Consider the following 25,287-nt stretch of genomic DNA (forward strand, 5'->3'; position numbering starts at 1 on the left):
TAACCAAAAGAATTCCATTTCTTATATAATTCTGTCAAAACTAGAAAATTGAACAAAATGGAAAAGAAAAGAAATCATTAAAAATTAGTTTGCTCACATTTTTTTTACAATTGTACAAAAACGTTTACGTTGTTGTGCCACTATTTGGCTAACTAGTCCCCTTTGTTGGAACGTCTTAATTTTGCCCTTGCACCATAAAAATCTTTGTCTTCAATCGGTGAAGATGAACGGTGTGTTGTCTCATTTTTTATCTGCAAATGAATAAAACTTGAAATTAATCGACGAGAGAAATCAAAATTAATTAATATCGACTAGTAGTATCATTTGTTTAGGCATTCCACAAGGATATCCAAGTTCAGATAGTTTAAGTGTGTAACTGATAATACATGTTAAGAAAACGTTACCTCGGATTTGGGTTGTTGTGTTCCTCTTTTAGATTGAGAAGCTATATACTCAAGCACTTGCAAGAACTTTGCTTGTCCTATTTCTGTACAATTTTGCCAGTAATAAATGGCTAAGTCCCATGCCTTGGCTCTAAATTCCATTAAACTCCTGTCAATATCTGTTTCATACTTTGCAACAAATGGCTTCAATATAGTGTCATAGATGTATGCTGTGCCTTTTGTTTTTGGATACCATAAGTAGATGAAAAGTGCTAATTTTGCCTCACCATACATTGGTAACCTAAAAAAACAACAATGTAATATATATATTGGTAGTATCATTTTTGGTAAAAATGTTAATGTAGCTAGATAAGTTTTTCACTTAACATACCATGACAAGAACAAATCACCAAAGCTTTCAAAGATTCTCAATGCCGCGACAATAATCCTGAAAACAAACATTTTTTTCTTAGTACTGAAGACACTAGATGAATTCTTCTCATCAATTAAAGTCTTGATGGACAGAGTTATTCGATATCTGTACTGATGGAGATCGATATCACATAAAATTAGACATGCACTTCAAGGATAGTTGACTTTGTTTAACCAATCCCAACAAACTCAATCCTCTATCTAGTTACATTTATTAAGGATATATTAAATGCTTTCAAAACCCCAAGTCATGAATCTCATTATAGTTCAAGTTCTACACACCAACTGCGTGAAAAACATTAACACATCAGGCTAATAAGGTAATAATTGAAAAATATCTATGATAACATGAGAAAATAACACTAAACTACCCTAATATAATAGGTTAAACTACATTTTTATATCTAGTACTTTTACCGTAAATAACTTTAATCCATTTCGTTAATACATATTATATTCTTCATGTTTGTTCTCATTATACACAACAACGTATCAGTATAATTCTAATTCCTCATGTAGAATTTAGGGAGAATAAGTATATGCAGATCTTTAGAAAAACTATTTTCGATAGACCCTTGCCATAAGTAACTACAATTATGGTCCAATTTCTCAAACATCGAGTTCTAAATTGTTCAAATCCACTACTCCAAAGAGAAATTACGAATCAACTTTCATAATAAAAATAAGAGGATTTTCAATAGAAATAAAATTTTACCAATATTGACACCAAAATCTAAGTTCATTAATCTCCACTTTGTTCTTCTCAATAGTTTTAAAACATTCAAAAGCAGGATATGCATATCCAAGAACCAATCTGCAAAAATCCACAAAACCATGATTCAATCATCTAAATATGTAAAAAAAAAATTTACAAAAATCACAAAGTCCAAAAAAAAAAAAAAAAAACGTACATTAAACCGCTAGTAATGAAGTTTCCCAACATCTTTTACTCCAAAATGCCTTGTGTTTAATCAAGTAATTGAAACCCTTTTAATAACCATCTAAACAAAATTTCAACAATTTTTGTTTCAGTTTTCAATAGTGAAAGAGGAATTAATTATGAAAACATAATATTTGCCAAAATATATAGTGAGAGAGAGAAAAAAAAAGGCCGGAATTTTTTTTTTTAAAAAAAGAGACACTAATTTAATAGGAAACGTAAAATTAGAATAATTAGATTACATATAATTATTGACAAACGTGAGAAGCAGTCCTACTTATGTTTTTGGTCAGCATAAGTAAAACATTATTTTTAAAAAGAATATCATATTAAATGTAAGTGTCATGAAATATAAATTTTAAATTAATCATTCGAGTATTTGGAGAGAAAAGTTAAAGTTATATACACAGTGAGTTTACCCAAATATTTATAGATAAGTTTTCTTAAAATATTAATTTTATAATTTTCGTAATAAGATAGAGATACAGTTACACAAGAAGTCTATTTCTTTTACATAATATATGCGATCAAACCTCTTTATAATTTGATATAATGAAATAGTAAGGGTGACAACTGTTTGGAATAGGTAGAAGTTAGAAAAGAGAGGAATTTGAAAGAATCTTAAATTTTTTTTAGCCTCAAGAATAGGATTGTAGGGAAGTTAAGATTTTTTGGGATTCTACAAACGTCTTATATATGTAAAACAGTTACTTTATCTTGTGGAAGGGGTATTTTCGTCATTAAAATAATATTTCAGTTGACTTAATTTTATTCATTTTTTTATTTTTAGAAAATTGAGTTTGGACTTTTGGAGCAAATAAAAACATCAATTAAATACAGACGTGGAGAGAAGTTCCAGAGGAGAATTGTTGGGGAAATTATGGCAGGGGTGTGAAAAATCGAATCGATAAATCGAAAAAAGTGTGGTGATTTATTGCTATTGAATTATTGAGTTAAATAGTTTTTAATGATTTTATAAGAAATTATTATCAATTTATCAGTTTGGTTTTGATTTTTTTAATGTTAAGTTATTGGATAAATTGATAACTCATCAATATTGTAGTATTACTTTATTCGTACATAAATATTACTATTAAATATTAATTTCAATACTTTAAGTTTACAACTTCATATTATACAAAATATTAAAATCTAGAGTAAGAACCCTATTCCTCTTAATTTCTCTTTGTATTATACTTATATAGTTCTTTTCATATAAATTATTATTATTAATTCGATTTTATAAACATTTTTAAAGTTACATTTAATGTCTTTTCAACGTACCGCCTATGGAATACACAGCTTTCTCATGATTGTAATAATGTCCTACGTCTGAATATGTTTCTATTTTTGTTTTTGCATTTATGACCTCTGTTGGATAATATTCACGTACTACATATTGTATGGTGGTACAAATTCAATTTTTTTTTAATATAAAAAAGAAGCTTATCTAAGTAATTAGATTTAAGTTATATTGTTATTAGTTTTTATTTTGATTTATTATAGCAAGTTAATTATTATTTTATCTTGTTAAGCAGGAGTTATATTTATGATAGGGTAGGTACCTTTCTTTTTTTTTTAATTTCTCGCCCGGTGTCCGGAGCCAATATTGGAGCTCCAACTAAATTCGGATCACATTTTGCAGGGCCCGTTCGGGGGTGGCGCTCCCAACAAGATTTTTTTCATACCCAAGGCTCGAACTTGAGACCTTTGGTTAAGGGTGAAACACTCCCACCAATGCACCACAACACATGTTGGTTAGGGTGGGTACCTTTCATTATTTCATAAGTAATATAATTGTGTAGATATTTATCACATCATTAATTAATACATAAGACTTTTAAATGGTTTAGCAATTGAGAGCTCGACCCAATTTTGTGTTATGTAATTTTTCACATTTAGTAATATGTAGTTGGAAGTCTCTCTCCATGATGAGAGAAGTTCTGTTCTTGAATTAGCTCCTCCCGATTGTATTTCTCTCGCTATAAAAGAAAAGATTGACAATTTATTTCTTTATCGATTTTTGAAGTGCGAAATTATAGTTAAAAAGTAAAATTAAAAATGATGAAAATATTTTAATCAAAGAACATGCTTTGGTCGAGTGGTAAAATTGTTCATAAAAAATATTTGGATTCAATTCCAAGTAGCTACATATTTTAAATATTAATGAAAAAACCCATCTCAAAAACCAACGGACATGATCAATATCACTTATCCTTCAATTTTTAAGTGACCCTATATGTTGGTTTCGTAAAATTACGATGTACAATGAATCGATTTGACATTTATATTAAAAAATCGACTCCATAAGTCGATTTTGTCCCTTAATTTAGGAGTGATACAACTAAATATAAATAAGTGTATTATTTTCTTAGAATATGACTTTTGGGCAGCACTAGATAATTTATTAATATCTTTATGTTTAATTTGTCGACTTCAAACTAAAGGAAGTAATTAAGGTTTCCTTACAAAAAATGAGGGACCATAATATTCATGGCTGTCGTCATTATTAGTCACCAATATGGTTGTTATTAATTAGTTTTAATTAGGCAACTTGGCTATTAGAGTAGCAATAGAGAATACTAAGAAAATTTATTTACACAAATTGTTTGCTAAGTAAATAAATGCATCCTATATGTGTCATCTAAATTAAATTAATTTTAGGTTTAAGTAGTGTACTGCACCATTCATGTAAAAACTATTAGTAGTATACACTTAATATAATCAGATTATTATTTACAAAATAATTGCATGTGAATCTTTATCAAAGCATTAATTGATAACCATATAGTAAATGAATTTCTGATTTAAAAATAATTTAATTTTAAATTTCTCCCTTCATCTTTAATAATATTATTTTTAGTCATCTACATATGTAGGGAAAAAGGACAAATATACCCCGAACTATCATAAATAGTATGCAGATACCCTCCGTTATACTTTTGGGACATTGGTGCCCCTGCTGTCTAAAAACTAGAACATATATGCCCTTCACTCTAACGGAAGACTAAATAGGGACACGTGGCATAATCTTATCCGTCGATAAATGTTGAATCGGTGGATAAGATTATGACACGTGTATGTCCGTTAGTATAAAGGGTGTATAGTCTCTAGTTTTTAGACGGCAGGGAAATCAATGTCCCAAAAGTATGACGGAGGGTATTTGCATAATATTTACAATAGTTCGGGGTATATTTGTCCTTTTTCCCATATATGTAAGATTATTTTAAACTACAATTTTAAAAATATTTTCAAAATGTTATTGCTTTAATCAAACATAGACACATAAATTGGCACGATCATATTCCGATAAGTGAGATAAAAATATTATTTAATGCAGTTTTTTCAGTTGACATGTAGAGTTTATATGTGCCATCACTTCACAATTTCAGTGAAACTATTCACTATTATACCTTACCTTAAAAAAACAAATTCATATAAAAAAGCTCTGCAAAATTTCTGGCTAATTCTGCAATGTCAACCACCAAAAAAAGGGTTAGTTTACGCAACGTTACAGTAAAACTGGGCTGCAGTAGCAGTTGCATCCGGCCCAAATTTTCCAGCATTTTCCACCCTAAGCCCCGCCGACACCACTCCGCCGACACCACCGCCGCCTTCAACCACCACAAAACCCCCAAAATTTACTCTTCCTCTAATTCTCCGATCACAACCGCCACCACTTATTCTCCATCTCCGACTCCGTCTCCGGCACACTACTCCTCCGACGCCGAACAAGCTGTTCAAGGATTCGGTAGAATCGGCGGCGGGAGTGTCGCTGTCGAGAAAGATTCCGACGATCCTTACGTGGATTTCCGGCAGTCAATGCTGCAAATGATACTGGAAAAGGAGATTTACTCTAAAGACGAATTAAGAGAGCTTCTCAATTGTTTTTTGCAGCTGAATTCTCCGTATTACCATGGAATTATTGTTAGAGCTTTTACGGAGATCTGGCATTGTGTTTTCTCCGTCAATCCTGGAGTCACCGGTGCTGACTCGCCGTTTTTAGAGAGCGGCGGTGACGATGGCGGTGGAGGAGGGTGGTGATCACGTGTTTGGCACTTTTTTTCCATAAATATATAACTGACTCAGCGGCGGAGCTAGAATATGAATTTAGGAATCAAATTGGTAAGTTTGTTTAATTTTGTATTTATTTTTAAAAAAAATTATTTAATATAAATTATTAATATAGAATTTGGTAATCTAAAAGGAGTAAAATTCTTAGCCTAATTCATAAGTTTTAAATTTTGACTCGACCTTTTTTTTCTGGTAGAAAGGGATCGAGACCAAATTTGAAGGTTATGAATTATGATTAAGAATTTTAGTTTTTTTTAAGTTACTGAATTATTAATAATTTATGTATATTAAATAATTTTTTAAAAACAAATATAAGATTATTATGATTTATCAAAACCTGCTTTCTACATTCTAGCTCCGCAGCTACGTAGCAAAATTAAGGCAGTAGTATGAAGATATGAGACCCATAACTATTTTTTGGGTTCCATATATGAATATTTTATTTTCTTGTAATTTGTTTTCAGCTTTCTTGAATTAGGAAGAAAAAAAAAGGTAGGGGTGGGTTTTTTTATTTATAGGAAGATGCTATTTTCACAGTCTTTTTTATTATATTTAGAAATTAATGGGTGGTAAAAATGCTGTGAAAATTGTAATATTTTATTTCTAATAGTAACAATGTGAGGTTTTCATTCTCTCTTGTCCAATATAATTACTTTCTTTTTGTATTTCACATTATTGCATATTACTAACAACATGAATATATTCGGTGTAAGTTCATAAAAATAAGGTTTAGAAAAAGTAAAATGTACATGTATCTCATCAAATAAATCTTCAGTTCCAAAAAAATATAAACCAAAATAGTAAAAAGAAAGAAGAATTATGAAAATGGAGAAGTCCGCAAAATATTATAAATAACTCTGTCGATTCATCCTACATGTTATGAACACTATGGAGAAAAAGTTAACGAAGAATCAATTTTATAGCTAAACAATAAAATTCATTGGTAATTTACTTAATGATGGATTAATGATGAATCATTAAGAAAATGTTGGTTATGGTTTTTGAATAATCTACGATTAAGTTAATGTGGAATTCGGAGGTGCAATCTTGTTGTTTGTTAGTAAAAGGAAAGTAATTAAGACTTTGAGGATTTGGAATGTGAGCATAAAATTAGTAATAAAATCATTATGGAAAAATTAATTAAAAAATGACAAATTTGATAGAGGTGTTTTTTTTCGTTTCTAATTAGGTGTTCAGTAACTGTATTGATGTTCGCTTATATTTAGATTCGCATTGCATATAGGAAGCGCTTCCTATCAAAGATTTTTTCATATTCAAAGCTCGAACCTGAGATCTTTAATTAAGAAAGAATCAGTCTCATCCACGACAACATGTCATTTGGTGGTTGATAGAGGTGTGTTTAATGCAATTGAGAGTAGTGGAGTTTATTTGTAACAAACTCAACAATCAATTTTAGGAGTTGGCTTGTGTGACTTTTTAATGTTTGCCTTAATTATTTAATAACTCTTGCTACCTATTTTTTGTACTGGTAAATATTAAATGAACATGATAAAGTTGTGAAGACAATGAGAATATTGTCTAACTAACACAAGTAGTGCTATGTAACTTTTTAATTAATTTATTAATTAATAAAGTGGGAGTTAAAGTGTGAAACTCTTTAATTGAATTGGTTGGTGTTAAAGAAGACATAAGATCACATTGTTTTACTATACAAAGAGGGTGTAAAGGAAATTGGAAAATGCACAAATGTACCTTAGTCTTAAAACACTGACTAATTAGTTAAAAGTAGTTAGTACTGTTTATGAGGCTAAGCTAATTAATTTGTTTTAGTCATTAAGCTGGATTAGTTAGGAATATTGTTAGACAGTTAGTTAGAGTGAGCTGTCATTTCTACTTGTACGGTATATATAGAGGCACATGTATTCAGTTACAGAATAATGAAAATATCTTCTTCTTCCCCAGAATCTTCTCTGTTTTTCTCCATTGTTGGTATGTTGATTCATACACCTTCAGTTACTTGACATGGTATCAGAGCCACGACAGGTGCAAATCGAGGGGATTGCTCACATGCTGTGAAGAATTCGAGGGATTGTGTGCTTGTTCTCGCTTAGTTTACTAAATTTTCTGCCAATTTTCAGCTAGGTTTTCTGCCAGATTTAGGATTCATGGGGGAAAATGATTCTGCGAACGCTACAACTACAATTGATTATCATCACCCTCTCTATCTGTATCCATCAGATGCTCCTGGTTCTCTTTCGATCGGAATCATGTTGACTGGATCAGACAATTACACATTGTGGAGTCGAGTTGTTAAACTTGCACTGCTAGGGAGAAACAAATTAGGATTCATTGACGGTTCTGTCAAGAGGAATCAGTTCACAGGAGATTTGGCTAAGCTTTGGGACCGATGTAATGCAATTGTAGTCTCCTGGTTAATGTGCAATGTCAGCAAGGATCTTCTCAGTGGCGTGCTATTTTGCTCAAATAGTAACTTGATTTGGGAGGACTTACGAGAGAGATTTGACAAGATCAACAGTTCCAGAACCTTCCAATTGCACAAGGAAATTTTTACTTCAATTCAAGGTACTTCTTCAGTTTCTGTATACTACTCTAGACTCAAGGATTTGTGGGATGAATATGATTCAATTATGCCTCCTCCTTCTTGTGATTGCCCTAAATCTAGAGAATTCATTGAACATCTTCAATATCAAAGAGTTTTACAGTTTTTGATGGGATTGAGTGATAGTTATAGCCAAGCTAGAAGCCAGATCTTAATGATGCCACAGGTTCCTTCTGTTAACCAAGTTTATGCAATGGTCAATCAAGATGAGAGTCAAAGGATTGTCGCAGGGACTAATAGGGTGCTGACCTCTAATCCTACAGCTATGTACACTTCTAAACCTAGTGGTGATGATCATTATAGGTCAAAGAGGAATTTCAATGGTAATCTTTTCTGTGATTATTGTCACATAAAAGGTCATGTAAAGGCTGACTGCAACAAGCTAAAGAAATGTGATCACTGTCATCTCACTGGACATGTGAAGGGAGATTGTTACAGACCTATTGGGTATCCAAGTGACTGCAAAGGAAGAAGGAGAGCTAATGTTGTGACTGGCCCTGTTTCAGGTAGTTCTGCTATAATTGATGCTAATTGTGCAGGTCCTCAGGACCAACACCATCATCATCAGATGGTCTCTCAACAACAAGACAACTTCTCTCAATGTTGTCACCATCAACCAATGCACCCTAGACTTGGTTATCCACACATGCAGCAACAGGACATGCATTCACATGTACCAAGCACTTCTGATAGCAGAGAAGCACATGCTAGTGGACATGGCAATGTCAATGGTAGTGCTCATATGGCAGGTAATTTCTCTACTCATTCCCCAGATCTCATAAAATGGATTGTCGATACAGGGGCCTCCAATCATATGATAGGAGATCACACACATTTATTGGATAGGGGATTAATAGAAAATGCAGGCCATGTACAGCTGCCCACACGAGAATCAGCTAGAGTTTCACACACAGGGAACTATCATCTAGGTGGAAATGATGTTTTAACAAATGTTTTGTGTGTGCCAGACTTCAAGTTTAATCTTATGTCAGTTTCACAAATGACAAAGGACTTGAATTGCTGTGCCATTTTTTATCCAAACTGTTGTGTTATTCAGGATCTCATCTCTGGGAATGTGAGGGAGATTGGTAAAGAAGAGGAAGGTCTTTATACCCTATATTCACAAGCAGGAAACAAGAAGAATGGAACTGGAAAATGTTTTGCAGTTACACAGGAGGTAGATGCTGCTACTTGGCATCAGAGAATGTGTCATGTGCCAATGAAAGTCCTTAGGAAAATACCTATGTTTCAGAATCTTAATAAGAATGTTGTTTTCACTTTGAATAATTGTGAGGTTTGTCCACTAGCAAGGCAAACCAGATTACCTTTTCCACATAGCATGAGTAGATCTACTTCTAGTTTTCAATTGTTACATATTGATGTATGGGGACCCTACAAATGGGAAACTTTTGATGGAATGAGATATTTTCTAACCATTGTTGATGATCACACAAGGTGGACATGGGTTTTTTTAATGAGACTTAAATCTGATGTGTTGATGTTGTTAAAAAACTTTTTTAATGAGGTAGAGACACAGTTTGGTAAGAAGGTTCAGAGGCTGAGGTCAGATAATGGTGGGGAGTTCTATAGTTATGCTTGCACAGAATTGTTTCAACATTATGGAATAGTACATGAGAGCTCTTGTCCATACATACCACAACAAAATGGTGTGGTGGAAAGGAGACATAGACACATACTTGAGACTGCCAGGGCAGTCAAGTTTCAAAGTGGGTTGCCAAGTAGATTTTGGGGGTTGTGCATTGAGGCTGCAGTGTATATTCTAAATAGGATCCCTTCTACTGTGTTGAATGGGAGATCACCTTTTCAGTTGCTCTACAATAAACTTCCCTCCTTATTACATCTAAGAGTCATTGGATGTTTGTGTTTTGCCACCACTCTCATCCAAAAGGATAAGATCAGTCCTCGAGCTGTAAGAGCTGTGTTAGTTGGATATAGTTCTCATCAAAAGGGATACAAGTTATATGACCTCGAAAACAAGTCTTTCTTTGTTAGTAGAGATGTGGTTTTCATGGAAACGATATTCCCATTTCAGAATGACTTGCAGAATGACAAAGAAGATGTTTCTACCACTAATCATTTTTCCTATGATGATCTGGTTACTTTCATTCCCATCTCTTTACGTGATGAACCTGTGATTGCCCCTCTTGGTTCACCTAGTATGGAAGGTTCTCAGGAAAATGATGTATCAGACCCTATACCAGCTATTGTTAATGTGAATGAAAACAATGCTGCAAATATCAGAAGGTCTGCCAGAGGTTCAAGACCTCCTATATGGCACAAAGACTTTGTACTTCAAACTGGCTCCAAGAAATGTTTGCACTCTATTGCTAATCATGTTGACTACACTGGACTTTCCTCAAAATATCAAAGCTTTGTAGCAAATTTTTCCACTGAAACTGAACCTGCCAGTTATTCAGAGGCTGCCTCTGATGCTAGATGGCAGCATGCTATGAAGTGTGAAGTGCAAGCACTGGAGGATAACAACACATGGAAGATTGTGTCTCTTCCACAAGGCAAGAAGGCTATAGGATGCAGATGGGTATATAAGATAAAGTATAAGGCAACTGGTGAAATAGAGAGGCTAAAGGCCCGGCTGGTAGCTAAGGGATATAGTCAAAAGGAAGGATTGGATTATCAGGAAACTTTTTCCCCTGTTGTCAAAATGGCCACAGTCAGAGCTGTTATTTCCTTGGCAGCAGTCAAGGGGTGGAAGTTATATCAAATGGATGTATACAATGCATTTTTACAAGGAGACTTGTATGAAGAAGTATACATGACCATTCCTGAAGGTTTTTTTGTGAAAGAGAAAAGTGCTGGAAAAGTATGCAAGCTTTTGAAGTCCTTATATGGCCTAAAGCAGGCTTCACGGCAATGGAACATTAAGCTTACTACTGCCTTGACCTCATCTGGTTTTCATCAAGGTTCAAGTGATTATTCTCTGTTTACTAAGAGGGAAGGTGACAAGATTGCTATAGTCTTGGTTTATGTGGATGACTTACTAATTACTGGTAATGATCATTCCATAATTTCACATACTAAAGAAGTATTGCATGCAGCTTTTAAGATCAAGGATCTAGGAGAACTTAGATACTTTCTTGGCATTGAGTTTGCCAGAAGTGATGAGGGGATTTTAATGCATCAGAGAAAGTATGCCTTGGAGTTAGTGGCTGACATGGGACTTGCAGGTGCTAAGTCAGTTACAACTCCCATGGAGCAGAATCAAAAGCTCACCACAGTCGAGTTTGACCAACATGTACCATCAACTTCTGAAGATTTAACACTAGCAGATCCCACTAGCTATCAGCAACTTATTGGTAGGTTACTCTATCTCACAACAACCAGACCAGACATAGCATTTGCTGTACAGAGCTTGAGTCAATTTATGCATTCCCCAAAGAAGTCTCATATGGAGGCAGCCATGAGACTTGTGCGGTATGTAAAACATGAACCAGGATCAGGAATATTGATGTCTGCTACTGGTGATAATCTGTTGAAAGTATATTGTGATGCTGACTGGGGAGCTTGCATAAACAGTAGAAGATCTATAACTGGTTATCTAGTGCACTATAGGAGTTCTCCTATTTCATGGAAGTCCAAGAAACAAGCCACAGTCTCAAGGAGTTCAGCAGAGGCAGAGTATAGAGCTATGGCATCCTCAGTTGCAGAAGTGATATGGATGATAGGGTTGTTCAAAGAACTTGGTGTGCAAGTCAAGACACCTGTTTCCTTGTTTTCTGATAGCAAGTCAGCCCTCCAAATAGCTGCCAATCCTGTGTTTCATGAGAGGACTAAACACATAGATATAGATTGTCACTTCACTAGAGAAAAGATTCAAGATGGTCTGATTGTCACAACCTATTTGCCTTCATCAGAACAACCAGCTGATCTGTTCACTAAAGGCCTTGGTAAAGCATCTCATACTTACATGATGTCCAAGCTCGGAATGAAGAACATCTTCATAGGTCCAAGCTTGAGGGGGAGTGTAAAGGAAATTGGAAAATGCACAAATGTACCTTAGTCTTAAAACACTGACTAATTAGTTAAAAATAGTTAGTACTGTTTATGAGGCTAAGCTAATTAATTTGTTTTAGTCATTAAGCTGGATTAGTTAGGAATATTGTTAGACAGTTAGTTAGAGTGAGCTGTCATTTCTACTTGTACGGTATATATAGGCTCACATGTATTCAGTTACAGAATAATGAAAATATCTTCTTCTTCCCCAGAATCTTCTCTGTTTTTCTCCATTGTTGGTATGTTGATTCATACACCTTCAGTTACTTGACAGAGGGACTTGAGGTCATTTTGGATACCACACTTAGCTTAGAGATATGAAATCCTTTAAATTAAAATGATTTTATAAGAAACTATCGTGACAATTGGTATAATTGATATATTACAGATGATTCTAGAAAAATTGAAGAAGGCATACTTTGTTTTAATTTTGTATATATATCTTCAGGTTCTTTCTTTATTGATATTCGAGAATGGTATAGATGTTTTTTTCAACTATTATATGGTTGAAATTTATTAAAAAATGGATTTTCCATTGAAAAATATTGCTCGACAAAAGATTTGTGAAAAATATGATGAATACCCTTAATTTCGACTATGTTATCTCCACGTATATGTTGTTTTAGTATATGATTTGTGTATCACTTGAAAAAACTTCTTGAGATCTTTCCAACGATATATTAATGAGAGAAATATTGAAAACACCCCTAAACTTAACGTAAATTATTAGTTTCATTCATAAATTATTGACACCCTTAAAAAACACCCCTTGACTTGATTAACTAAACTTAAATACACTTCTGATCTTGCAAATAGTCTCAAACGCTAGTAGGAGCATGAGACTGTTAATAAAAAACCGAATGAATTGTTGAAAACACCCATAAACTTGGTAAGAAGGGGTGTATTTCACTCATAGAGCCCAAGGTCAAATTTCTAAAGATGAGGCCCAATTTATATCAGCCCAATTCAAATACAATGAGTCAATGACCCAACATGAGCAGATCTGGAGAAGTCTAGTCCACATTAAAAGAGAGAAAGAAGAAAAAGAAAAAAAAAATTCTCCTGTGGAGACCCAAAGTTTGTAAATTGATATCCAGATTAACAAAAACAATATATCCAATGTAATTCTACAAATGAAGTCTGAAGAGGATAGATTATTTCCAATGATTCTCGATTCAAAAGAAATATATTTGACGTAGGATTACAATAAAAATATGTCAGTATATTAAAATAGCAGGATACAAAGTAAATGAAGTCACACGTGAGCAATATACAGTGCAGAATAAGAGATATGTGACTACTAACTACAAAGTAGTAAGGGGGAGAAAAAGAGCTAAGAGGTTAGATTTTTGGCCTAACTCCTGCTACAACGAACCTCTCACACCTAGCGTATTCATGCACCTCGCTCTTACATATTCACATCCCCTAACCATTTCAACTTCATTTTCTTTATTTTGTCTGTCACAAAGATCACTCGATCCCACCTTACCGGTCCCATAGGTTAGGACAAAGTATGAAATATATTTTCAATTAGGACCACCAAATTCATGCAGTTCAATATAATCTTCTCAACCTTGAGAATAATTTCAATTCTTGTTCTTTTCCTCTTCATACTAAATGTAAAATTATTACAACTTGCTCTCATTTTAAATAGACAAAGACAGTAACCATAAAGATACAAAAAGAAGAATAATTATTTACCTTTCTCAAATTTTGAGTTAATTATACTTTTTTTTGCAGTGAAGGACCACATCAAAATATTTCAGTCTTACTAGTATTGTTGCTATCAATTGATATTAACCTTGTAAATTTTGAAAATCTAGGACTCTCATGATTTATTAACTTATGTGTTTGGACATGACTTGATTGAGTTTTTTTTTTTTTTTTTTTTAAATAATAATATTTGAAGTTATGTTAAAAATGATATTGGGAAGAAAAATTTGTGTTTGAACGTAAAGATTAGCTCCCATTTGATTATAAATTTTTAACGTTCAAAGATTAGCTCCCATTTGATTATAAATTTTAAAGTTAAAATTTGAAAATTTGAAGTTGTATTTGGACATGCATTTTGTTTAGATTTTCTTTTTTTTAAAAAAAAATTTGTGAGTGGGAGTGAAATTCCTTACTAACGAGTTTGAGCCAATTTTTGGAAAATTATAAATGTTTTGAAGATAAATTTTTCAGAAGTTGAAGTTGAGTTTGAACATACATTTCACCTTCTTTTTTTTAAAGTTTTATGGGTGGAACTATAATTTCTCCCAAAAAAGCGATAAATTTTCAAAATCTAGTCAATTTTTTTGGTCAAATAAATATTTAAAGATGCATTTTAAAATCTAATTCAAAATCTACGGTCAACACTAACTTGATTAGAATTGTGAGTTAAATTTCGTTGATTTACACGTATATCTTCATTTTAGGTTACTATTTAGATTTTATTCTTATTTTTAAAAAGTTATGCAAATATAACCCTTTAAAAATTACCCTTTCAAACAACTGAACGTTGGACCCAAATATTTCCTCATATAGTAGTTAACATTACAGACAAACCAATTATATCATTTAACGTTTGTAATAATATATAAATTTAGATCCTGCTCTAATACTTTCTTATAAGATTTTCATTATGCTTTAAAATAATTTTGAAACTGTTGTCTATAAAGGGACATTCTTTACTTGAAAACCGCATAAAACATATTTTTTCAAATAAGTTAAAAATAATATATAAAAAAATTTAATAAATCATAAATACTTTTTTTTTAAAATTCAAATATTATTTCTAATAAAATCTATAGACAAATATCTCCAATTATTGTATGTGTAAACTGCAATTTCTGCAACATCTGGGGCCTATATGTATATGTTTTTTGTCATTGACTGGACCAGATGTTCTGCTCTATGTAAGTCAAATTAGGACAAGTGTAGAGATGTGAAAATTTACTATTAAATAAAAGTATTTATGATTAATTGCCGTTAAAATATTTATTTCTCAACTACAAGTATTTGGATTTGTTGAGCATTAAGAACAGGGTGTTTTTTAAGCAAATCTTCATTTCTTTGCTGAATTTACTTATTCTCATAGAGGAAAATAATTATCTAGAAAATTTAATTATTTATAGAGAAAATTTACCTTCTAAGTAAATAAAGAAGGCTCGTTAGATTCGTAAATCAATAATACTGGATATGTTACTGTTATAACGAATAAATAAATAAATTAAGCATTGTAAAAGTTTTAAATAAATAGAAAAAACTTAAGTTTTGTATTATATCTAATTTGATGTAGCATGTTAAGTCAAAGTATATATGATAGAAAAAATTAGGTAAAAAATTAACGAAAAACTTCATAACTAATTTCTATTTTTTTATACAACAAACATTATTAAGAAAGAAAGAGAGTATATTTATTTAAATTTTCAACCAAGAAAAAGAATATAAAACAATCCTCAAAAATAATACTATAACATATCTAAAATATAAATTATCCATTTTATTTCTCTATCTTTTTTCTTTCAAACATATAAAACTGAAACATTATGAGCCTTCGCTTCGAAACATTTCTTTCGAGCGAAAATCTATTACTCTCTGAAATAATTTTTTACCTCACAAAGTATAAGAATAAAATCTGCATAAATCCTACCCCTATTCTACCCGAACTCTGTAGTACTTATGAAATTACATTGGATGTTGGTGTTGTTGAAATCTCAGCCTTAGGTTCACATGAGCTAAATGAAAATGAATTTGGAGTATTTGTTGTTGAAGTAAATGAATAGCTAATCCACAAATCACAAAATGCACCAATAATATACTTATGAATTTTTTTCTCATTAACCTCCAAATACCAAGCCAACATCTCTTCAAGAAACTCATCCCAATCTTTAATCCCTTGATTTGCTTCAACCATTTTTACCATTGATTTCTTGAAACTCCCATAAGGATCCCTCGAACTCGATAGCTTTATAACACATGAATCATTAAAAGGTAGATACTCGACCTCGTTACTACTATTATTAGTGCTCTTTGACAATGTTGATGATGACAGTACTTCAAGAATTGAACTAGTTTTTTCTCCTGCCTCGAAAAAAAACCTCCCTTTCTCTATTGTTAGGCCTTCAATCACTTTATCTACCATGTCATCATCAACATTGTCGTAAAATCTTTGAGAGTTGAAAATGTTGTGATTATTTTCAACTCTAAAAGAGAGAGTTTTGGGGTTTCCACAATGTGGCAATGGACATAGCAATGGAGAAAAAGAAGTTTTTTTTTGGCTTTTGAAGAGAGAAGAGAGCTTCATTTATTTTTTAGAAAAAATAAAAAGGGGGAAGTAGTGAAATTTGAATGGTGAAAAAAATAATGTGACCTTTTTCTTTTTATAAGTTGTTGGAGGTTGATGGTTGGGTTGTGAAAATTAATGTAATTTTCTTGAAATTTGTTTGGTGTGGAAAGCAATAAATGCTATGACAGTTTGCTACTTCAAATTTAAATTTAAGGATGGGTTGTATATATATAATATGCTAAAAGTTTTACTTCTACATTTATGAAATATGTTACATTTAGATAGGACTGAAAGTAAAATTAAATTGTCAATTGACTTAAAATGAACATCTTTCAAATCAAAATAAAAGTTTGAATTTTTCTTGGACTTTGTATTGCTGCTACTCAAGTTTGGAGTCATTCTCATAGTCTAGCGAAAATTTGGACTCCAAATTAATTAAAGCCTTTCAATCTACATTGTAGTTGGGTTCTCATGGAACTAAATGCTCCAAAATTTTTATAGGGAAAAGGGTCTGATGTACCTCTCAATTTTGTCATTTAGAGCTGATATGTCTTCGTTATGAAAGTGGCTCTGTAACATCTCGCACCTAGAAACGACTATAAAGAGTTTAAAATATGAAAATATTGATTTTTGGAAAGAATAAGGAAATTTGGAAATTTTGGTCTAAGTTAAGAAAGTGAGTTTTGACCATTTTCAAACGGCCATAACTCCTAGCTCAAGAAGATTTAGGAGCAGCTCTTGATATGGTTGGAAATCCCTTGGAGAGATCTTTCCAATGCCGCTGAGATTGCATGATTTCGACATCGTATGAGTGAGATATGCCTTTCATAAGTTGGGTTGTTGGATTGATGAAAGTCCCAATCCGAATTTAGGGAAGGGCAAAGTACTCTTTTTTCTAATTAATTTCCTAATTTGATTTTAGGGATTTATTGGGGTAAAAACATGACATAGTCAATTTGGAGAATTGATAAATACGCTTAGGGCTTGGAGAAGAGAGAAAAGAAGAAAGAAAGGGAGAAAAAGGCAAGAATTCGTCAAGATCATCCAAGCTTGCGAGTGCAATTCGTCGGGGGTGATCCCTATTAAGGTATGTGAGATCTTTTCGTGTTGGGTTAGTTCACCCACACACCAACTTGTTTCAATCCAATTGTTTTGAGTTGTTTACATGTTGAAGAAGTAAGGTTCTTGAAGAACAAATTGTAGAATTCTTGTTGGTTGAGTTGTTGATGCTTGGGGGTGAGTTGATTCATGTTTCCGAGTTATTTTTTGAGTTAGATTGGTTGTATATTGAGGGTACAATTGATCATAAGTGTTTGGGGAAGGAAATATGGAAGTTAGGGAGGTTTAGAGAGGAAGAACGGAAGAGAAAAGTTGGAAGTCGCTGGGTAAAAGGGCTGGGGCGTCGCGCCTGCCAGAGCGCCACAAAAATTTCTCTGAAGTTTTGCCTCTGGCGTGTCGCCCCAGCCAGACTTCTCTGAAGTTTGAGGGTTGGCGCCGCGCGCCTCTCAGAGCGCCAGGGACGTTAGTTCTCCCCATTCGTTCCCTACCTTTTCGTACTTGTTCTTAAGCGATGTACCTATGTTTTCTAGTTGATTCCAACACTCTAAGGTACATTCAAACATCATGAAATCATCCATAAACATGTGATCATGAACCTTGAATCCATAATTCAATTCAAGGAAAGTTAAGATCAAAATCAAAGAAGTTAAGAGTCAAGTTTAGAAGTTAAGAAGCAAGTCAAAGCAAAGTTTCTTAAAGTTTTCAAGAGTCTTTAACAAACGTTTTAACTTCGTTTTTTAGGCTCAAGTTTCAAGTTAAGCAAAGAGTAAAGAGTTGAGTTCATTTCTCAAAAAGCTATAAGGGGACTAAGTATTCCCAAAGAGTTTATAAATGTTTTCACATTTGAGCAAGAAAGGGAACATCGATTCCAAGAGAGCTTTTAAGCTAAGTTTTGAGTAATTATCTCAATTCAAAGAAAGAGTTTGGTTTTTACAAACATATGAGCTAAGTATATTTTGGGAGTAGTATTGAGCACCGATATGGGGATGCGAGTTCATATTAACTCAAGTCTCCATAAACCATGTAGCTATCATTGGTAGTAAATGATCATACTTTTTAGATGACTCCTTAAGATGCTTTTAGCATAGACTAGTGGATCCACTAAGTTAAGCGTTATATATGACGGCAAAGTATAGGACAGTTCTGACAACGTGGGCAAGTTGTAACACCACTTAGGCTCATAGTGATAGTTGTCGGTTAGAGAATCTCCCACAAAAGTTATATTAATTTTATATTTAAGTAAAATTGAGTTTGTTATTGCTTTATCTTTAACGAACTAAGTTGTTTACACTGTTTTACAAGCTTTATATATATTGCATGTGTCTTATTACTTTATATTGAGTTCAGTTGTTCATGAGTTAAATAAAGCCAAAGTAAGTGTTCATTTGTACAACTTTTAAGCTTAAGTTGTGGTTTAGCATTTCAACTCGCATACTCGTACATTCAATGTACTGATGTCAGTTGGCCTGCATCTTATTATGATGCAGACGCATGTAACCAAGATCAGCATCCAGCGCGCCGTTGATCCAGTTGAGCACTCCAGAGTCAGTGGTGAGCCTCCTTGCATTCCGGAGGACTCTTTTATTTTGCTTTCCTAGTTTTTTTTTCTTTATTAGGATGTTGTGGGGTCTGTCCCAACATCCATCTCAGTAGTATAGAGTTTTCATAGACAGTTAGACAGTTAGTAGTTTAGTTGTCTTTACATTATCATTCAGATGTTGTTTAAAGACTGAGTTGCCACTTTGGCTAAACTATTATTTCTCAAGTTATGCATGAGTTATATTTTCTTATGTTTAAGTCTTCCGCTGAGTTTAGAAAGCCAGGCCAAGTGTTCGCTTGGGTCCAGCAATGGTCTTCGAGTGTCGGCCACGTCCAGGGTGTAGGCTCGGGGAGTGGCTCATATATACCCTTACCTTTATACAAACGGCTCACATATACCCCTACCGTTACAAAATGAGCTCACATATACCCTTCATTTAACGGGAGTGAAAAAATTAGTTTTAAATTTATATATTTAACCTTTAATTTTTTAAAAATCATTTAGGGGTATTTATGATCCTTCTAGCAAAGTTCAAGGTATATTTTAATCTTTTTCATACATAAATTATTTTTTGACTTCTTTGATTATCATTATTTGAGTTTCTTATTCTTATTTTATTTTCTTCTTTTATTCCTTAATGTAAGAAAAAAATTTAAAATGACTTTTTTGTGGCTATATTATAATTTAAAACTATTTTTTCGGCTATATTGTAATTTAGTTTTTGTATTTGGAAAAAAAAAATTAGGTCATCTATAATAAATTTTACAAGAATATTAGTGAAACATAAATAAATTTGACCATCAAAATAATAAATCTAAATTAGTCATTGAAACAAAAAAAAATGTCAAAAAAATATATGTTTGAGTAGGATTAATAAGTATTCCTATAGGGGATTTGTTTTAAAAGAATTATTAAAAAATTAAACAAAAATTAATTTTTTCACTTCCGTTGGAGAAAAGGGTATATGTGATCCATTTGTATAACAGTAGGGATATATATGAGTCATTTTCATAACGAGGGTATATTAGCTCTAAATGACAAAATTAAATGGTATATCAGACCCTTTTCCCAATTTTATCAATCAAATTGAATTTCAAAATTTGAATAGTAATTTTGTGGGAGTTTGATCATAAAATTTTTAAAAATATTTACGTTTAATTTTCTAAGTTGGAGTTGGAGTTTTGTTTGACCATATTTTCTGCAAAGAATATTTAATTATTTTTTTTTAAAAAAAATATGGTTTATACTTTATACCTAGCAAGTTCTAAAAACTAGCAAAATCATCCAACTCAACTTATTTACCTCAAACATATAATCAAATTTTCTCTAAAAGAATAATATCTCATAATAAAGAGTCACATAAAGTCATAAACTGAGAGCCCGTTTGGCTTAACTTAAAAAAAATAGTTTTTAAAAAGTCAAACTTAAGTAATTTTTAAGTTAAAAAATAAAAAGTAGAGGAAGACCGACTTTTGATTTATAATTTTTTTGGTCAAACTTACTTTTAAGTTGTTTTTAAGTTTTGGAAGTATTTGACAAAGGTAAAAATAATTTAAAATAAGTTTTAAATGACTTCAAAAAAGTTAAAAATCAAAAGTCGGTACTCTCATATTTTTCATTTTTTGACTTAATAACCATTCAAGTTTGACTTTTTATTTTTTGATTTAAAAGCTACTTTATTTTAAAGTCAATCTAAACAAGCTCTAAATCTCATATACAAGTTACTAAATATTATTACAAATATTTTTTTCACTAAATGTAAAATTTTTGGCACTAATTCTGACTGAGTAATTTCTCCACCTAAGCTTACCAACTAGGATACACGCTCATTAATTTTGACTCAATTAATAACTCAAACCCTGGCCCATTAATCTTGCTAGTTTCAACCCCACTAAAATTAAAAGACAAACATCATCTTTTCACCTCAGCTTTGCTAAGCTTGAGATGTCATTCGTCAATTTTCTCATAGAAGCCCTCAAGAATGATATTTGTCACTTAATTTTAGTAGGACGAATCTAGGAAGAATGGGTTATTGTTTGGATCTCATAGTATAACAGGGTATAAATAATCTATTTCACATAGTTTAAGGATAATTTTGACCATATTTCACTTATTTTTTTAGAAAAAATAAAGGGAGGAAGTATTAAAGTTTGAGTGGTGAAAAAAAATAATGTGACCTTTTCTCTTTTTATAGTTGCTAGAGTTTGATGGTTGGGTTGTGAATAATTAATGTAATTTTCTTGATTTTTTATTGGTATGGAAAGCAACAAATGTCATGATAGAATTTGTTGCTTGAAATTTGTTGTAAAATAAATATATATGTAATCGGATCAAATGTTAAATATTCATTTTATTTAATGGATGTTTGACTAAATAAAATATTTTTTTAAAGAAAAAAATTATCATAAGTTTAGCTTATGAAATATGTTACATTTAGATAGGGACAAAAGTAAATTTAAATTATGAATTGACTTAAAATTAAGCTCTTTCAAATATAAAAAATAGAAGTTTGAATGCTCTTCATGTTTGGAGTTATTCTCATAGTCTGGCTAAAATTTAGACTCCTAATTAATTAAAGCCCCTCATCTACAATGTTGTTGGATATAATGGAACTAAATACTCAAATTTTTTTTAAAAAAAAATCAAAATTTGAATTTCATTTCAATAGTAATTTAAATTTCACTAGAACACGTTTAGACATTGCTCGATAGCAGGAATCATTTGATAAAGTATGTAAGAATAATAATAAATATAATGTATTAGTATTATCAGCATTACAAGTAGCAAAATCAACCAAACTTATCTTATTTGTTTAAGTTTGAGAAAGTTATTGATCCGTTTATTTATTAGTTTAATCAATCTCAACCCATTAAAATTGAGTTGATATATAGCCCAAATTGACCAATGAGAAATCATATTAAAATGTTTTAATTTTTTTTGTTATTATTATGGTTGGTACTAAAATCTTTTAAAAGAACAAATAATACAATTAAAATTTAGTAAGAATCAGTCGGATTGAGTTATGACTCATTACTTGGCCCTTTTGATCCAAACAAATTTGGCTTGGTTTGACTCATTTGTTGTCTTGACCAGCCCAAATCTGATTCAACCTGCCCAATTTCGACCCCCAACTATGTTTGTATTAGTTATATTTAAATTATTTCTTATGCAATGTTGGATTTGGTGTATAAAAACTATATTGCGTAATTGCTGTAAAAAATTATTTTAAAAAATACCCTTCACAAATATAGTGACCGAAATGATGTGGAAAAGGTTTTGAGGGACAATTGTGTCTTTAATCATGCTAATGCATGCGCCAAAAGTCTAAAACCCTTTGTATTCTAATACTATAGAGTTCCATTTATTAGTTATACATACCTAAATACTAATAGAGTGTATAACTATTACTTGCATTAGTTGTACATATAAGTTTAAATGTCTTTATCTTAGCGCGTCTTGGATGCTCTTCCCGTGTACCAAACAACATACTAGTAATCAGCGACACAACCAGAATTTTGACTTAGGAATATGTGTCTAAATATAAAGAAATAAAAAATAGTCTATATAGTGTATTTTCTGACGCAGAGATGTCGATCGACAACTCTCAAATATATATATGGCTCTATCATTACTAATAATAAACAAAATTAATGCATACATTAATCGATGACCGAAAAGGTTCTCTTGTGTCACTAGATACCCTACAATAGAAGAGTTACTGGGTGGCAACTTTTTTTCCTTTATGCGCACGGCAAAATATTTAGCAGAATTGAATTAACGTCATTGCATTTATAAGTGATAAAGCTTTTAGCTATTTTTAAATAAAGTGTTGGTGATAAATATTTATATACTTATTATTGTCGCTGAATATTATTACCGCTAAATAACTTCCTGCTATTATAAATAGCCGTTTCTTTAATTTTCCGAACAATAGAACACTACCTATTCTACATCTTTACTGCTCAATTAAGCAATTTCCAAACGTGTTCAAACCGATTTATAACCAACATCCTACCTGACATATTTAAAACAACAAGATTCAAAGAGATATCGATACATTACACATATATTTGGTTTATAACCGTAAAATTTTGGAAAAACCATAACCATATACTGCTTTACTCTATCATAAATTTTGGAAAGACCATAATCATATAAATCAACAACATTGCATATGTTATTGTTGTAATGAATAGATTAACAAATTATGCATTGTAAAAGTTAAATAAATAAATAAAAACTTAAGTTACAATGCTTTTTACTCCAAGTTAATAGAAGTTAGACATGAACTAAGTTTTGTATTACACTAATTATTGATGTTAAAAGATTGCTTCTAGAGATATATTCTCGCTCGAAAGAAATGTTTTCGAAGCGAAAGACTGAGAATGAGAATCCTGAGAAAAATATTGATCGTGTTTAATCTTCTTATGTTTGAAAGAAAAAAAATAAAGAATCTATTTTAGATATGTTATATTATTATTAGTAGTATGAGGAAGAAACTAGTTCAATTGTTGAAGGGTCATAATCAACATTGTCAAAGAATTATAGTAGTAGTAGTAACGAGCTCGAGTACTATCTACCATTTAACGACTCATGTGTTATAAGGGTAAAATCGAGGGATCCTTATGGGTATATCAAGAAATCTATGGAAACAATGGTTGAAGCAAATCAAGGGTTTAAAGAGACTCTTCTCAATCTTTAGTCCCTTGATTTGAGTCAAATATTTTTCCATAGATTTCTTGATATATTCATAAGGATCGTGCGAATGTACCCTTATAACATATGAGTCGTTAAATGATAGGTAGTACTCGAGCTCATTACTACTACTACTATTGTTGTAAAATCTTTGAGAGTTGAAAATGTTGTGATTATTTTCAACTCTCAAAAAGAGAGTTATAGGATTTCCACATAGGAGAAAAGGAGGATTTTTTTGGCTTTTAAAGAGAGAAGAGAGCTTCGTTTACTTTTTTTGGAAAAAACAAAAGGGGCAAGTACTGAAGTTTGAAGGGATAAGGGTCTGAAAAATACTTCAATTTTGGTCGGATTTGTTGTTGCGATACTAAATTTTCATAAGGACCTATTACCTCCCTAGACTATTTAATACCGTATTTTTTACCCCCTGAACTATTTAATAGTGTATTTTAAAGGTATATGTGTGCCCACGTGGACACATTACTATTTATAATTTTGCATTATTTTTTAAGTCCACGTGGGCAAATATATATGTTGAAAATACGATATTAAATAGTCTAGGGAGATAATAGGTCCTCATGAAAGTTTAGTATCGCAATAGCAAATCAGACCATAGTTGGGATTATTTTCAGACCCTCATCCCAAATGGTGAAAAAAACAATGTGACCTTTGCTCTTTATGTAGTTGTAGGAGTTTGATGATTGGGTTGTGAATAATAATTAATGTAATTTTCCTCTTTTTTTATTGGTGTTGAGAGTAATAAATGTCATGATAGAGTTTGTTGTAAAATAAATATATATGTAATCTAGCCACATGTTAAATATTCATTTTATTTAATGGATGTTTGACTAATCAAAATATTTAAAAAAGAAAAACATGTTAGCATAAGTTTTACTAACATTTGTGAAATATATTACATTTATAAGTTAAATTAAATTGTGTATATTACATTTGTAAGTTAAATTAAATTATGAATTGATTTAAAGTGAACCTCTTTCAAATCAAAATAGAAGTTTAAATTTTTGTTGGACTTTGTATTGTTGCGACTCATGTTTGGAGTTATTCTCATTGTTTGCCAAAATTTGAACTCTAAATTAATTAAAGCTCCCCAATCTACAATGTTGTTGGGTTATGATGGAGTTAAATACACCAAAATTTGAAAAAATAAAAATTGAATTTCAAATTTCAATAGTAATTTGGCCGGTGTTTGATCATAAAATAAATAAAATTTAAATTTTAAATTGAAGTTGGAGTTAGAGTTTGAATTTTGTTTGACCATATATT

General features: G+C 31.6%; 3 protein-coding genes across 3 annotated transcripts; 1 reads left to right on the forward strand and 2 right to left on the reverse strand.

Annotated features, from left to right (window-relative positions):
- Positions 1 to 152: 152 nt before the first annotated feature.
- LOC125806928 (putative HVA22-like protein g) lies at positions 153 to 1,758 on the reverse strand. The gene is made up of 5 exons (XM_049486682.1): positions 1,727 to 1,758; positions 1,531 to 1,629; positions 775 to 831; positions 405 to 684; positions 153 to 251 (listed from the first exon to the last, which is right to left on the reverse strand). The coding sequence occupies exons 1-5, from the start codon at positions 1,756 to 1,758 to the stop codon at positions 153 to 155; spliced, it is 567 nt and encodes a 188-aa protein (XP_049342639.1).
- A 3,386-nt stretch (positions 1,759 to 5,144) lies between these two features.
- LOC125807120 (transcription repressor OFP6-like) lies at positions 5,145 to 5,835 on the forward strand. Its single transcript, XM_049486891.1, has one exon. It carries the CDS (start codon positions 5,230 to 5,232, stop codon positions 5,797 to 5,799), a length of 570 nt encoding a protein of 189 aa, XP_049342848.1. The 5' UTR covers positions 5,145 to 5,229; the 3' UTR covers positions 5,800 to 5,835.
- A 10,268-nt stretch (positions 5,836 to 16,103) lies between these two features.
- On the reverse strand, positions 16,104 to 16,568 carry LOC125807129 (transcription repressor OFP13-like). Its single transcript, XM_049486901.1, has one exon. It carries the CDS (start codon positions 16,566 to 16,568, stop codon positions 16,104 to 16,106), a length of 465 nt encoding a protein of 154 aa, XP_049342858.1.
- Positions 16,569 to 25,287: the final 8,719 nt, after the last annotated feature.

The sequence above is a fragment of the Solanum verrucosum genome, unplaced genomic scaffold (assembly GCF_900185275.1).
Source record: "Solanum verrucosum unplaced genomic scaffold, falcon-dt-bn FXZP01000196.1, whole genome shotgun sequence".
Taxonomy (NCBI): Eukaryota; Viridiplantae; Streptophyta; class Magnoliopsida; order Solanales; family Solanaceae; genus Solanum; species Solanum verrucosum.

What these genes read in the sequence shown, in the direction of transcription:
- LOC125806928 (XM_049486682.1), bottom strand. Translation starts at nt 1,758, where the DNA reads ATGTTGGGAAACTTCATTACTAGCGGTTTAAT. An exon ending in AGATTTTGGTGTCAATATTG is followed by an intron (nt 832 to 1,530) that starts GTAAAATTTTAT and finishes GTTTGTTTTCAG; the next exon opens with GATTATTGTCGCGGCATTGA. An exon ending in CACAACAACCCAAATCCGAG is followed by an intron (nt 252 to 404) that starts GTAACGTTTTCT and finishes ATTCATTTGCAG; the next exon opens with ATAAAAAATGAGACAACACA.
- LOC125807120 (XM_049486891.1), top strand. Translation starts at nt 5,230, where the DNA reads ATGTCAACCACCAAAAAAAGGGTTAGTTTACGCAACGTTACAGTAAAA.
- LOC125807129 (XM_049486901.1), bottom strand. Translation starts at nt 16,568, where the DNA reads ATGGTAGATAAAGTGATTGAAGGCCTAACAATAGAGAAAGGGAGGTTT.